Source organism: Dermacentor andersoni, chromosome 3 (genome assembly GCF_023375885.2).
Source record: "Dermacentor andersoni chromosome 3, qqDerAnde1_hic_scaffold, whole genome shotgun sequence".
NCBI classification, from domain to species: Eukaryota; Metazoa; Arthropoda; class Arachnida; order Ixodida; family Ixodidae; genus Dermacentor; species Dermacentor andersoni.
The window spans coordinates 31,778,143-31,792,500 of NC_092816.1; the positions used below are offsets into that span (position 1 = coordinate 31,778,143).

Here is a 14,358-nt window from a genome sequence, read left to right on the forward strand (position 1 = left end):
CTATCACTATCCCTGGCTGGAAAACCGCGGGAAAGTTATTTTTCTTGCTAGGCGTGTATACCGTATTTGCCGGCAAATAACGCGACCACAACTATAACGCGAGAGGGGGCTACTGGAAAAAGAAAAGAAAATATTACGATTGCAACGCGAAGTTGTGCTACAGAGTAACGTGAAACGACGCTTACAAGCGGATGCCCGCTGCGCTTCATTCATCGTTACTGCGAAGTGCCGTCGCAAAATGTAGTGAAAGTACGAAGGCCGACGCCTTCTGTCACTGTCGGCGAGAATGGCGTCCTCCTCCTGAACATTCAGAAGTGCCCGCCATATATACAGTCAGACGCGGCAAAGCCTTTCACGAATTGCGTGGTGGTGCACCGCTCGGTTGCCGCGCCTGCACAACAGCGCCGATCGTCGCGCTCAAGGTTGCGATTGATACGCCGTAACCACATTGATGTCCCACTAAGAGCGTTCCAAATCATGAGGAAAAAACACAGCGCGAAATGCACAGTGGCAACTCCCTGCTCGCCGCCCTTGCCCGAGGCGAAGTGGCAGTGGCCACGGAGAGGGACGGTGAGATGGCGAAAAAAAATTTAAAAAAAAATGCGTTATATTCGTGTTATAAACCATAATATAACGCCAGGCGCGTTCTCACGTCAGAAATTTGTAGAATAATCGCATTATATTCGCGTGAATTTGGTACTTGAGCACAATAAAACAAGAACTAAAAAAAAAAAGGTCGGAGAAATAACAGTCCAGCTTCAAAACTTGTTGAAAAATCACGAAGCTGACTACTCTCTATTTCGATCAAAAGTTACTGCTCGCGTGATACATTCTCGCTTTGCACTTAAAGAATGCACAATTAAGAAAAATTTTGCACCGCGCATGATACAAGCAGACACCGGTAATTATGACAAATAAACAGCTAGCTGCCACTTAATAAGAGCAAAGTGCGACTAATGTTCTTACCTGTATATTCCCAACGTCCATGAGTGGCAGGTGAGTTGACGCAATATATGCACCATTCATGGGGAAATGCTGAACCCGAGCGGCCACGCCGTGGTGGATATTCTCTCGTAAACTCGGCACAGTTGCATGCTGTATGCGAAGCTTGCATTGCGCGCGCTGTACGAAAAGAGTGTCTGTAGAATTGAACTTAGTGATACGTATCAACTCACAAAATTAGACCTAGCGCTTTGTTCTGTAATGAACGAACATCGTGATAATCGGCCGAGGAATTCACACCAAAAATGGCTGCCAGGCGACAGCAGTCTTGAAAAACACCACGGTCTTTGTCAGCCTCCCCAAGAAAAATTTCGTATTCCCCGCACGGCGATGAGAAGACGAGAGGGCGCAGAGCGTTCTCCTCCTACACCCATGCTCCTTGCAGGCCACGTGATATACCACCGCTGCTCTATGAGGATTTGTATATGCGCGATGGAAAATTTCCGCCCGAGCACTGGGCGCAGGATGTTAAACGTGTGATTTGCGTCTCTCACGCGTGCGCGGCTTCCTAACGCTCGCCCAAGACGAGAACCCTGTTACGCAGTCTTGCCCTCACGCTTACATGAAGGAATGTGACGCTTATTCGCGGTCACCACGTGGTGGCTTGAAATGTCATCCACACTTCATTTACATGGGCGCCTCACTTATACGCACACTTTAGCGTGAGATTAAGCGCGGGATTTTTTAGAGTGTACGGCTGCCACTTGTTAAAAGTTGGCAAGCACGCTCATAAGCGAGCGCTCACTCATGCAAGTGCGAGCGTTGTTGGGTGCTCTGCGGCTACAGGTGTTGCGTGGACTATACTAATCTCAACCTGCATGCTTCATCTTGGCCAACCCCTCTTCCATGTGTTCACGCTTGCGCAGAGGCGAGTCTGTGAAACGCACCATCTACCAATTCAACATGCTTGTTTTGTCACTTAGTGCTATTCGTTTGCGCAAGAGCCAGCGCGTGCATTATTGTTTACGTGATATCACCATCCTCGCTTCGTCTTATTCTGCTTCGAAGGGCACGCTACCGCTTGTCGAGGACTGCGTGGTCTTGTTTACCCATTGTCTTGTCACGCGGCGCCATCCATTACATGAGCCAGCTGCGCAAGAATCTGCGCGCTTAACTGTGTTGAAAGCGTGCCTCAACCGTGCACGTGCCTCAAGACAGGAGGCAACGACCGGTTCGCAATACATGCATCTCCGGTGCAACGTTACAATTATTGATGTTCTTGTTTCCAAAGCTTTCATGAGCTGCATAGCGATAACTGCAGCACCTCGGCACTTCGTGTGTGCCGATTGTAAGATTTTTATCATGCCACAGCACTGTACAAACGATACTGTGCATCGACGCATTGCTACAACTGATTACCTGTTGTTGGGACAAGCAACGCAGAAATATTTTTTCTAATAATAAACTTAGCCGCCCCCAAGGTGCACATGGCGAACAACAGGCAGGATGCAGCTTTCTCTTCCGTAAAGATTATGTATCTTTTTCAGACCCTAAAGGTTCCGAATCTGAAGTTGTCGTAATGTGCCACGAAACAGAAAACTGTGTTAACATGCAATAAAAATGTTCAGGTTTAGCATCTGCAATGGAATGCTGCTATATAGACTAGAAAATTGAAGCTCGTCGCAATAATGAGAAGGCACAAATACGTTCTCACCCAAACAGAGTCGAGAAAAACTCACGAACAAATCTATGACCCCGATGGTCGTAGATTCGTTCTGTAATTCGACCCCCAATGGCGGTCGAGATATTTCCGTGTCAGGCTGGCGATCTAATGTTATTTGCATATGAATATTCTATTTGCCCACCCGTTTTGCCTGCTTCCTGTTCGCGCAGGCGGCGAACGACACTCTGGTTGGCGTGTGGAAGGACACCTCGCTGGACAGCAAGATGAAACGCTGGCAGGACTACATCAAGCCGATTGCCCGCAAGGGGTACCAAATGGTACTGTCGGCCTGCTGGTACCTCAATTACATCAGCTACGGCGAGGACTGGAAGAAGTTCTACCAGTGCGATCCGCGCAGCTTCGAAGGTGTGTTACGCAGGTTCATAATAAGGGCTAGCTGGGAAAACCTGTCGCTACGTGGCTCAGTGGCCGTGGCATTATGCAGCTGAACACGAGGTCGTGGAGTCGATTCCTAGCCGAAGCGGTCGCATCCCTTGGCGAGCCCAAACATGCATGTCGAACACTGCGTGCGCCTAGAAAGCCAACAATGGCGTTAAACCCAGTCAGGTCGGTCGATCCAGTGAGTATACACCGTCTAGTTCGACTGCGGAAGGAGTGACGTTGGAAGCCAAGCGCCGGACACCCACCGCTTTATAATGTCGATGTCACGCGGGGCACTTTTCGATCGCGATGGAATATATCAATCACGATTGCCTCCTTTGCACAAACTGCAGAAAGGAGTAAATTGTAATCGGGAAAGTAAATCCCGATCGGGCTCCCGATCGAAAGCATCCCTTGTGAGCGAGGTATTTATTAGATGGCTAGTAGATAGTTAACGGAAAGTAATTGGGACATGAGGAGATGCACTTAACACGGCTGGCGTATATATACACGCCCAGTCAAAACCGTCGTACGCAGTATCGTTTAGTCCTGTTGCCGTTAGGAAGCACGTCCCCACGGTGCTTTATTCACGGATCAAGAACGTTTCGCCGTTCAAGAAACGTTTACGTTGTGATGCAGTCGGTACACTTCGCTGCAGACACGAAGAGCACGATGCGTGTCCTTCGAAACAATGCGAAAAGGGCGCTTTGACTGGTCAGGCTCGGACATCAGCTGCCGCACGTTTCTTACTGCGCCATGTATAGTCCGACAGAGTTCGACAGCGTTTTCGGCTTCTGGGAACAGATGCTGGAATTCATGTGACTTCCTCGCGAAGTGGTTTCGGATGTACCAGAACACGGAAGCGAGAAGTAAAAAACAAATAGATAAAAATAATTCGTACTCAATGCTCAGCGGTGTATTCTTTTTATTTGGTGTTATAAACTAGATGTTTTATCTTCCCCAGCCCTAACTATAACGCGCATGAGAATAAGGGACATTGCTTCGGGAGTTCTGTCGCATGTGCACGCTTTGCCTCCCTACAGCTTTCTCTTCATTGCCACATAAAGTTGTACGCGAGCATAATGGCGTGCGCAGAACGCTGATTACAGCAACGGAATGCAGAACGCTGCCCTGTGGCTCCGTCATCGAGGCGACTGAGCGTTGACGGTGGGTCGATTTCGCTTCGTCGTCTTGCAGATGCACTCACGGACAACTTTCTGTGGCAGTGAAGGGAAAGCTACGGGCGCGTGGCTGCTTCACATGTGTTTACGGCGCCAAGTAGTCCGCCAGCGTTTGACAGTGCTTTTGGCTGCTCGGAACAGACGCTGAATCGATGCAACTTCACGGGCGACGGTTTCGCGTTCGTCCAGACGCGGAAGGGAAAAGCCGCGAAATAAGTGAACTTTTACATGCAGTGGTGTGTTCTATCTTATTGAACTGCCGCTAATAAGGTGTCTATGTTTTCTCTTCCCCAGCTTAAACTACGGTGGATGAAAACACGGGACTCTTCAGAAGCGCTCTCACTTGTGCGCGCTTTGCCTCTCTAGCTTTCCCTTCATTGCCACAGAAAATTGTCCGCGAGTATAGGCAACTCCGCGACTCTGGAGGCCTTCTATAACCATAGAGCTTCGTACGATTACTCGAGGGAACTATGGTGCTAGTATCCAGGGGAGCGGCAAGCACATGTATTTGCCTAAGCTTCGACCTTGTGGCATTAAAACGACTCGGTGACTTTGTAAACTCGTCATTCTTCAAGCAAATACGGCGTTACATGTAATTAACTAAACATAATTAAATTTGTGCGACGGCAGCACTCAAGCACGGGACCTCTAGAACAGAAGCCCGATATTGAAACCATTACGCCACGGACGCGTGGACAAGCGGAACCGCTGAAATTAGCAGCGATTAAGCGTGTTCGCAGAGTATTATTACCTTCTGCACTAAAACAAAAAAGTATAGATTGCTTTGTAGTGTAGGTCAGTTAAAGCAGATAAAGCGTAATAAACGAATCCACAAGAAAGTATGAAGCCACAAGCATGAAGATCAGACAGATTCATGTACTATCATTCCCATGGTAGCTGAACGATAGCAGCGCCAGAGCTGCTGCCGTCACCGCCGGCTCTCACGGTCTAAACATTCGGCGCGCTCTGAAATGGACAGCACATTTCGTAGACACAAACAGAATATTCCTCCTCCCACCCACGCCCATAGGTATAAACACGTGTACATGTAAGGTGAAGTGGCAGGACATGTTACTAATCCTTGACGTCTTCATTTCGTTCACAGGCACCGAAGCTGAGAAGGATTTGGTTGTCGGCGGCGAAGCCTGCATGTGGGGTGAATACGTCGATGGCACAAACCTGATTCCCAGGCTGTGGTAAGTTTGAGAACGAGAAATGCGTGCGCCATATCTGTTCAGGCTAGTAGCAGTATTATGACATAAATTCATCGTGCCTAGGGAGGTGGGCGCTCTCTCTTTTGCAAGAAAAAAAGAGAGACATTTATAGAGCCTGCCAAAAAAAAAAGCATTTGCTGCTGTTAAATCCGTTGTAATCCCGTAGAGTGGCAGTTTAGTGACATTTTATATGAACCTGCTTAAAGGAGGAAATGAGGAGAAATGTGCAACACATCCGGGAAGAGGGTGGCGTGATACACCGCGACTCCACCACCTGACCCACATGACCGCGCTGATTACACTGCCTCCGCGATCAGCACTGTGTTCACTACACCGTCTCCGCGGTCGGCGCACTTCACGGGGAGAGAAACCGACCGAGTAGACGCCCCAGACCACAGGTAGGAAGGCAAAGAAAGCGTCGCTTTAGGAAGGGCATCATGCACTTTAAAACATGTATTTGTTGTAGTGGGGATATTTCAGTGCCATTTTTTGTATATTTGCGAAATGTCATAGAGAACGGAGCCGCTCACCGGAATCTTTTGCAGGAGTAGTATAGACGACTATATGCAAAGCCGATACATTATGTTTAATACATGCGGTCTCTTTGCGTTCGCGGTCAAAGACCAACAAAACGACCAACCAACCACTTATTGACTGAAGGGTTGAATCGTCGCGAAGAAGCTCAGGCTCAAAAATAAATAAGTGAATATATTAATAAGTAAATAAAGGCTGAACGCGTACACAGGAAGTGTAATCATGGCAAAGTCGATCACAGAATAAACTGACACATTTACTCTGAGCCACTGTATACGTACTTTGCGACGCATCTGCTAATGTTAGTGCACCAGTAATAATTAACCATTTCTTATTGCTTCGTCACTTTTTCCACTCCTACAATACAGCGAAAGGCATCAAAGTGCGAGCGTAATATTCGCTTAGGAAAGAAGCGCCGATACTGGCCAGCACGATAGTGGTTTTGAGTGCGCTTGATACAGAAATCGGCAGTGTCAGCGTTTTTTGGAGTACCATAATTGTTGTGTGTAACGTGTGACATATCGTGAGTGCGGTTAAAGAGGCAGTGCAGTCACTTCAGAATAGCGAAACAATTTCATATGATGAAGGCCGTGTCAAATATCGCCGCTGCTATGACACCAGCAAGAAGTTTCATGGAGATTGTTCTGCAGCGCCAGTCAATTACATGAAAAGCCTCTTCCTTTTTTCAGTAAATAATATGTCTGTTTTTTTTTATGTGCACTTTAGTTATACATTTTTCATCTCAGAAAGTTTCTTTTTAATGTATAATTTGCACTTGATAGTTGAAAAATTGATTCTTCCGTCTCCGCGTGCTGACATATCCTGCCTGCATCCCATCATTACATCCTGTTAACTTCCCGTGTTTTGTGGCCCCCAGATGTCCTCGAGCAACTTGTTTGTAGCTTGTTGTCTGCGGTCCCTACCGTAATAAATAAATTAATTAATGCTTTCCTTACGCATCCATGTGTCATCACACCGCAGTAGCCATGGCATTAAAGATGCCTGCGAGTGCTGTGGGCGAGCATAGCGTTTAATTATATGCACGTACACCGCAGGCCTCGCGCTTCGGCGGTCGCCGAGCGTCTCTGGAGTAGCGCTGACGTCAACAACACGGACGACGCCAGTTTCAGGCTGGACCAACAGCGCTGCCGCATGCTCAGGTCAGTTACCCAAGTAGCACTAAAGAAATAGGGCCAATGCCGGTTCAGTTGGCCAATCCTGGTCAATGCTAGGGTGTCCCAATGTGAAACCAATACAGCCCTACGGTAGGCCTACGTACGCCCTGCTCCTATGGTGCCAGGGCTAAGCCTCGCACTTTCCCAACACTGTCGTTTGCACGCTTGCAACAATTTTAGAAGTAACTTTTGACAGTTCGCAGATTGTGTGTCTAATCTTTTTATGCGACATTACCGACTTGTAAACTTGTCTTATATTTTTATATACTCTGTGTACTCTATATAGATAAATGTCATGGCCAAGTCTACTTCTCTTGTTTCTTTGTGGTCCATAGACTGGTTGTCCATAGACGATTTTTAGATTTCGCAGGAAAACAGCTATAGGCTTTCGAATGACTTCACTTTTGTGGGAGGGAGTGATATGGCAAATAATTATTCATCGGAAAAGCGAAAAGACTTCGCGCGCCTTTTTCTGAGTGGAATAATGGTACCATGATCAGGCTACAGAAACAAAAAAAAAAAAGAAAAATTGTGTAGGAGTGTCCGCTCACCAAATCCTAATGACTTAGGGTGCTTTAGAACGGGGAGTTAAGCTGAAGTATGTATTGGAGACGTCGCCCCAGAGAGGTAAGTAAAACGTTTCGCAGATACACTCGCGTAGCGCTCGCTGTACTTGCTTAGAAATACTTCCCCCACCGGAGGTGACTGCGCTAGCGGATAGTACGAGTTAAGCATAAATTTGCGCTTTAATTTCATTATGAAAGCTACTTTAATATACGACGCCTTCTATTGAGACTGTGTTCTTCTTCGCCTAATCGCCTACTATATCTGGCTCGTCTTCATTTTCCTCTCCTTTCAACTTCCCTTCAGCACGCGAGGCAACTGCAGCTGGCTAGCAGAAACAGTTCACTGGCAGCTGCCGTGTGTCTCACAATGCTGGCGTACATCCACAGATATGCAGGGCCAATGCAGCATAGAGTGTCATACTGTGTGCAATGCATGACACGAGACCTGGCGCCCTCTTTCGGTGGTTTTCCGTTCGGCACTGCACAACTGAATGGGTATCAGAGTTTAAATTAATGGAATACCTCGAGAAAACGTAATTACCAGTTAGAATTTTATTGACATATGACAATGACATATTTGTGAGCTATGTGGTATTAAAAGGGAAAAAATGATTTCTTTAAGAACAGATATTGAAATCGAATACCGTCGCTTCTCGCTTGAACGCCTGTTGGTGAAGGTTTCCAACGTTGCCGCTTATCGGTGGCATTACATAATTGCCAACGGGCTTCACTTCAGGGTTTACCTGCTTTAATGTCTTCTTTTGTCTCTTCTGCAGGCGTGGAATACCGACGCAGCCAATTTTGAACGGCTACTGCGGCGACTATGAATGGGATCTGGACACCCCGTACCACATCGATTAGACGCGCTGACGACCTAGTGAATAACATATCTAATCACCTATCATCCGCTCTTAACGGTTAAGTAAATGATTCAAGACATCGTCACGTGTGCAGGATGTCGAAGGCCACCTCCCGAATACTTCCAGTTCTTATGTTACCAGTGATACTCTTCAATCTGGACTCGGAGACGGAAATCGTTATAAGGTTGCAAACAATTAGGCTATCTTTGACACACAACACGGAAATGTTTGAAGTATTTCCCCACATTTGATGTGATAATAGCCATTCCTGCTGCCACCATGTGTTTTTATCGCCAAATTCTGATGACACTACCGAATTGTGACTGCTGTTTCTATTGAAAGTTGTCGAACTCTTTGTCGAGGATGGAGTTAATAGACCACACAATTTTAGCAGGTGCAATGCAGTCCTTGTTTCTGGGTGCTATGCGGTGAGCTATAAACCATGTTCGCAAGCCTTCAGTGGTGTGACTACGAGAGCGCTAAAGTATAGACAAGAGCGAACGCAAGCTTAATGCACTTCAACTGCCAAATTGTGCTCGAAGCGTGGCATCCCGGCCACAGGCCAAGCAATGAACAAATAATAAACGAATAAAATGTTATGCCGACATGCTTTCACGCATCTTGTGCCTAGCACGTAGCGTTTAACGCTCGCTAAACCCCTGGGGTTTCGTATTAGCGCGATCTGTACGTTTTCCCACGAGCCAATAGACTGCACCAGCGACGCAAGCACCACGATAAACAAGCGGAAGCAGAGCCACTTCAAAGAACTTTTATCCACTTGTAGTCACCACCACTGTGCGGGAAAAGGCTAAGGAAAATGAATGCCTTTTTTTTTTTTTGCTCGGTTGATTGAACGATAGGCTCTCACATAATCACATTATTATCGCCTATGGTTACGTGCTTTAATACTGATATCGAAATAATTTTTGTGCTAGTACGACGAATCCACCAGGTTACTTGAGTCGCCGTGTAAAGATAAAATAAGCGCTTTGAAACCAATGATCCGATACAAGTTTCCAAAGTTTCAAGATTCTTACAGAGTTAAATGGGGCACGTATACATTAAAGAATAATAATAATAAACAAAATAGAAAATAAAAAAGCTGTAATTGTTACCTAAATAGCAGTATTGGATATGCTTTACATTAAATGTACACATTCGGGTAAAGGCCGGGAACTGATCATGGCAATCAGCGAATGGAGCATGAGATTACACCACTGTACAATTTTTTTTTTTAATTCCAAGATTCGCAACAAGGCATACGTCGTAAATATGATGAACAAAGAGAGGCATCAAATAAAGGCATGCAGCCCTTTGGGACATAGGTACTGCAGCAATGAATGTGCTGCAACACCTAGCTATCTTGATATTATTCGCGCTGTCAAACATTCGAACACTACGTGCAGCTTCAAGCATTCTTCATGTTCGGTATTTAGAGTGGAAGTGCTTTGGAGTGGATTGAAAAGTTCTTGAAGTGGGAAGGATTTGCATATTTTGTCGGCAGTGACTTATGCCCTGTAGCCTTCTTTCTATACCGCTGTTTTAAGTAGAAAAAACTCGACTAATTTCTATTTTGCTTGTCTGTTTCGCCTCTTCGACTGTCATTGTTTTTTTTCTTTTTTACGTAGCTTATTTCGAACTGACTTAATTCATACACATGGTTATGGGTACCTTAGTACATTGTTTACCATTGCAAACAGTCGTCGTACATGTCACCTGCACTCATGCGTTCGTATGCGGTATATGTGTAGGGATAGTTATGTTATGCCTCCGAGATTCACTACTCGTGTTTTACCCTGCGACGCCGTGACCCAGTGTGGGAACTATACATCCTCCTTTAGTCTTGGCTTGTGGACAACTTGGTTTGCCTGAAAAGTGAGTAAATTGACCCCAATAAATTGATTGATTGTGCTCAACGTGCAAAACTCGGCACCACAACGATACACTATTGGAGCGTTCGCTTTTAGAATGCTCTACTTTCAACCGTTTTCTATTTTCTTTTTCTTTCTTTTTTGTTGTTTCTAGGGACTTGCCGCAGGGTACACAGGTTTTTCTTTTTTTTTTTTCCACCCACCAGAAAAGTTGCCTCTGACAGACAGTGTAATTGTAGACTGTGATATGTATTCGAAGCGGCGGATATTACTCGAGCGAAACGTCGAAATGTATAAACTGAAATAATAAACTGAAACTGAAAGAAAGGAAGCAAGACAAAAACAGTGCTGTCGCGAGCGGTTGCACCCTGCGCGAGTCTACATTGACTTGAAACGCGCTCTTGCAGCTGAAGCCCGGAAACAACTGAGCAATTCGTAATGGAATGCCACTGTATTCATCCAGCAAGACCTGTGGGGAACGTCCACCTTCCAAAAGCATTGGGATTCAAAGTGGGCAGAAAGAATAGCTAGGCCAGCAGCGGAAACAAGCAAGATAAATTTATATGTGGTATCGGTGAAAAAAAAAAGAAAATAAAAAGATGGGGATGCACCGACAGAACCGGAGTCGTTACAGTACACTTTACACCAGAGATAGAGGTTTTAGTGGAGAGAAAAAAAAATCAAGGAGAGATAATCGAAATGCCAGACTGCTACATGTATATTATATTGATTAGTTCCAGCAGGTTAGGTACCCAACTATCAGCAGGTTTAACCAAAGCGCATGCTTTAGACTGAACACTGAAATAGGCACAACTATCTATATACGATCTATATTTACCCGCCGTGGTTGCTCAGTGGCTATGGTGTTAGGCTGCTGAGCACGAGGTCACGGGATCGAATCCCGGCCACGGCGGTCGCATTTCGATGGGGGCGAAATGCGAAAACACCCGTGTACTTAGATTTAGGTGCACGTTAAAGAACCCCAGGTGGTCGAAATTTCCGGAGTCCTCCACTACGGCGTGCCTCATAATCAGAAAGTGGTTTTGGCACGTAAAACCCCATAATTTCATTTCACGATCTATATCTATCGTATATAAGCTATCGCCGCACCGTCTCGAAGAGGACGTCAAACGAGATCATCATCATCTCGGATCTCACTTGAGCGGCGACATCGAATAGGAGCAAAACAAATGCTTCGCACGCAAACCCGTGCTATTAATGCGTAAAGAGCCCCTGTGCATGCATGGGTGTGGCTAAGTTTACCTCTGTGGAATGATTCGGCAAATACACTAGAGGAACGACATCCCTCAAGGCGTGAAAACTGCTTCGAAGACGAGGTATCGCGATGCACAACATTTAGTTGAGCGCGGCCACTCCAGTGCGAGGTCCAGCAGCAGTGACGAGGCAAAAACTGCGGCTCTATGTTTAGATAAATTTCTGCCATCGATTCAGTGCCTCTTCATGTGTCATTCCGAGGGACTGAATACCAAAGCAGTGGCACATCCCTGTCGCAATCTATAGAGGCCGTGTCAGCAATGTACAGTCGGTGTCACCCTTGAGTAGATCGCGGGAACAGTGGCCTCTGGGGCGCTCCTGAGGCAGCCAGCGACGTCTAACGCTAGCACCCGGGCCTGACGTCTAACGGTAGCTGCTGGACACGCTTGGGTCTAGCAACTACCGTGAGACGTCGCTCGCTGGCTCTTGAGCGCCCCGGCAGCCGCCGTTCCCGCGCTCTACACAAGGGTGACGCCTACTGTAGTACATCATGGAGAATTACAGGAGCGGTCCTTCCGAGGCACCTCGACTCCCAGAAACGCAGACGGAGAAGCAGCAGGTATGTTCGGTCGCGTGTCTTCTACACGTTTGCTGGGTTAACAGACGTGCGCCTGCCGATATAGGGGAAAGTGATCTTAAAGGCCAAACTACCCGTACACTTGCTGGCGCGCGATAGTTCGCGCCCGCGCGCCTCGCGAGGAGTGGCGGTTTCAAACTTCGTGAAATATTTTCGCCTTGGTAGACATCGTTTCGTATTTTTGCGAGTCATCCGAAGCACCGATATTTGTCTGAAGAAGACATCCGCGCTCGCGCCGCGCTTCGACGCGTACGATCTGTCCCGCACCATCTGCGCACGGGTAGGCGCGCGGAAACGAGCCTTTAAGCGTATGTGTGTAGTTTGGCCTTTAGAGTGCGTGCCACATGGTCGCGCTCTGCGTGTGCTCCACCTAACCAGGTGTCACCTAGCCACGCAGACGCGCCTCTGCTGTGGGCTTGTTATAAGATTTTTTTCCCCTTTGACCACTAGGGCTGACACAGGGGTTCACGCCAAGGGGGGCGGTAGCAACCTGGCGCGCAGCACTGTGGGCAGGGCTTTGGTAGATGCCGCATTATCGGCCGCAGACCAATGGATAATGCCTCATTACTGCTGCGAATTCGTTTTATTACTGCGAAAGCATTATATGGCTCAGGAAGCGGAAAATCCGGCGGCGTGGCCGGAGATGGCACGAAAGATCACGTGGTCACAAAGACGTGCTCGTGCCACTGCTCGCGCATTCGCCCACTTCTTCCATAGCTGACTCAGATGCCGCTCACTGTGCCAGCGTTCCCACACTGCCCCTCCCTCAGCGAAGGCGCTGAGGGCATTGGTCCACTGCCAGTCGGTGCGGTGATTTCGGCGAGTTCTGCCGTGCACTCCGATGGACGAACCTTCGACTTCTCAGTCAGTAGCCGTGCCCGGCTCCTTTGCACTTCCACGCACGTACGCGAATGAGGTCGAGGCACGTGATGCGAGAAATGATGCAAGGCAACGTGAAAACAATGCCATTACGTTTCATAAAACGAGTCGTCATCGGGAAGACGTCGCAATGCTTTTGCATTCACCCACGTAGGGATACTCAAGTGCCTTTGGCTTTTTGTTAAATATCTATTTCGAGGTTATACTGAAGTTCGCCTTCATGGCTAGGCGGAGCATACACAGAGCGGGCCCATGTGGCACGCACTGCAAAGATCGCCTCCCTGATCGAGCAGACGTGCTGAAGATACCCAAGCTGGCGTCGAACAAGTTCTTTGAAAAGCGACACGTGCTGAGTAGCAAGCTACCCAGTGGCATGCACCCAGTGGCATATATCCAGTGGTATATCGGCACATATGTTTAGACTGCAACATATTCGGTATCGGTCCACGCAAACGGCCTGATGCCAACAAGATATACCCTTGACAGAAAATCGGGTTTAACTGGTCAAGAATGCTTCGCACGAAGAAGCGCGCGTTCTTCTTTAGAAACTTCTTTATTTACAAGTCATTGTGTCCTATGGCATAATGTTGTGCTCATTGGCAGCCAAATCATTCGAACACCTATACTGATGAAATTCGCGGCTGCCACTGATCCACCAAGCGCCACGCGGCTAGTTTGCAGCGCGATCACTGAGCGCCAGGTACGGGGCTGCTGAGCGCAGTCGAACTACTCCGAAAGGAGGACCCATTGACCGTGGTACAGAAAGAACGTCCGAGCAGCCCAGATTTGCCCTTACGAGTTCTCTCAATGGAGGAGTTGTGGTACGGGCCTGAAGCTACGGCGGGAAAAGCGACAGAGATTCCCTGTTCCAGGCTGCTGTCTGGTATTGCCAGCCCGTGGTTGCTCGGCTATGACGCCCCTGCGTTGGATACGCTTGGTGCAGAAATGGTGTGAAGGGACTTTGGGCAGCAGGACAGGGGGACACCCAAACGCTTTGACCGCGGCATAACGGGCCCGCCTCCACAGGGAGCGCAAGTGCAGGGCATTCAGGCCAGCGCAGGAGCCACCACTATCTGCGAGTGCGGTGGGCTCGAGCTTCGTAGGGTCGTCTAGGACGTTACCCGTAAGGGGACCATTTCTTTAGTATCCAAGCACTCTGTGTGAAACAAACAGCCTGATA

At 47.7% G+C, this 14,358-nt stretch overlaps 1 protein-coding gene across 1 annotated transcript in view; it reads left to right on the forward strand.

Annotated features, from left to right (window-relative positions):
* Window positions 1–10,778, forward strand: part of LOC126520859 (beta-hexosaminidase subunit alpha-like) — a 35,569-nt gene extending 24,791 nt beyond the window's left edge. The window contains exons 10-13 of the mRNA XM_050169659.3: window positions 2,836–3,031; window positions 5,333–5,423; window positions 7,031–7,135; window positions 8,493–10,778. Of these exons, the coding sequence (XP_050025616.2) occupies window positions 2,836–3,031; window positions 5,333–5,423; window positions 7,031–7,135; window positions 8,493–8,577 (477 nt within the window). The 3' untranslated portion in view covers window positions 8,578–10,778. The remainder of the gene's footprint in view (window positions 1–2,835; window positions 3,032–5,332; window positions 5,424–7,030; window positions 7,136–8,492) is intronic.
* The last annotated feature ends 3,580 nt before the right edge of the window (window positions 10,779–14,358 follow it).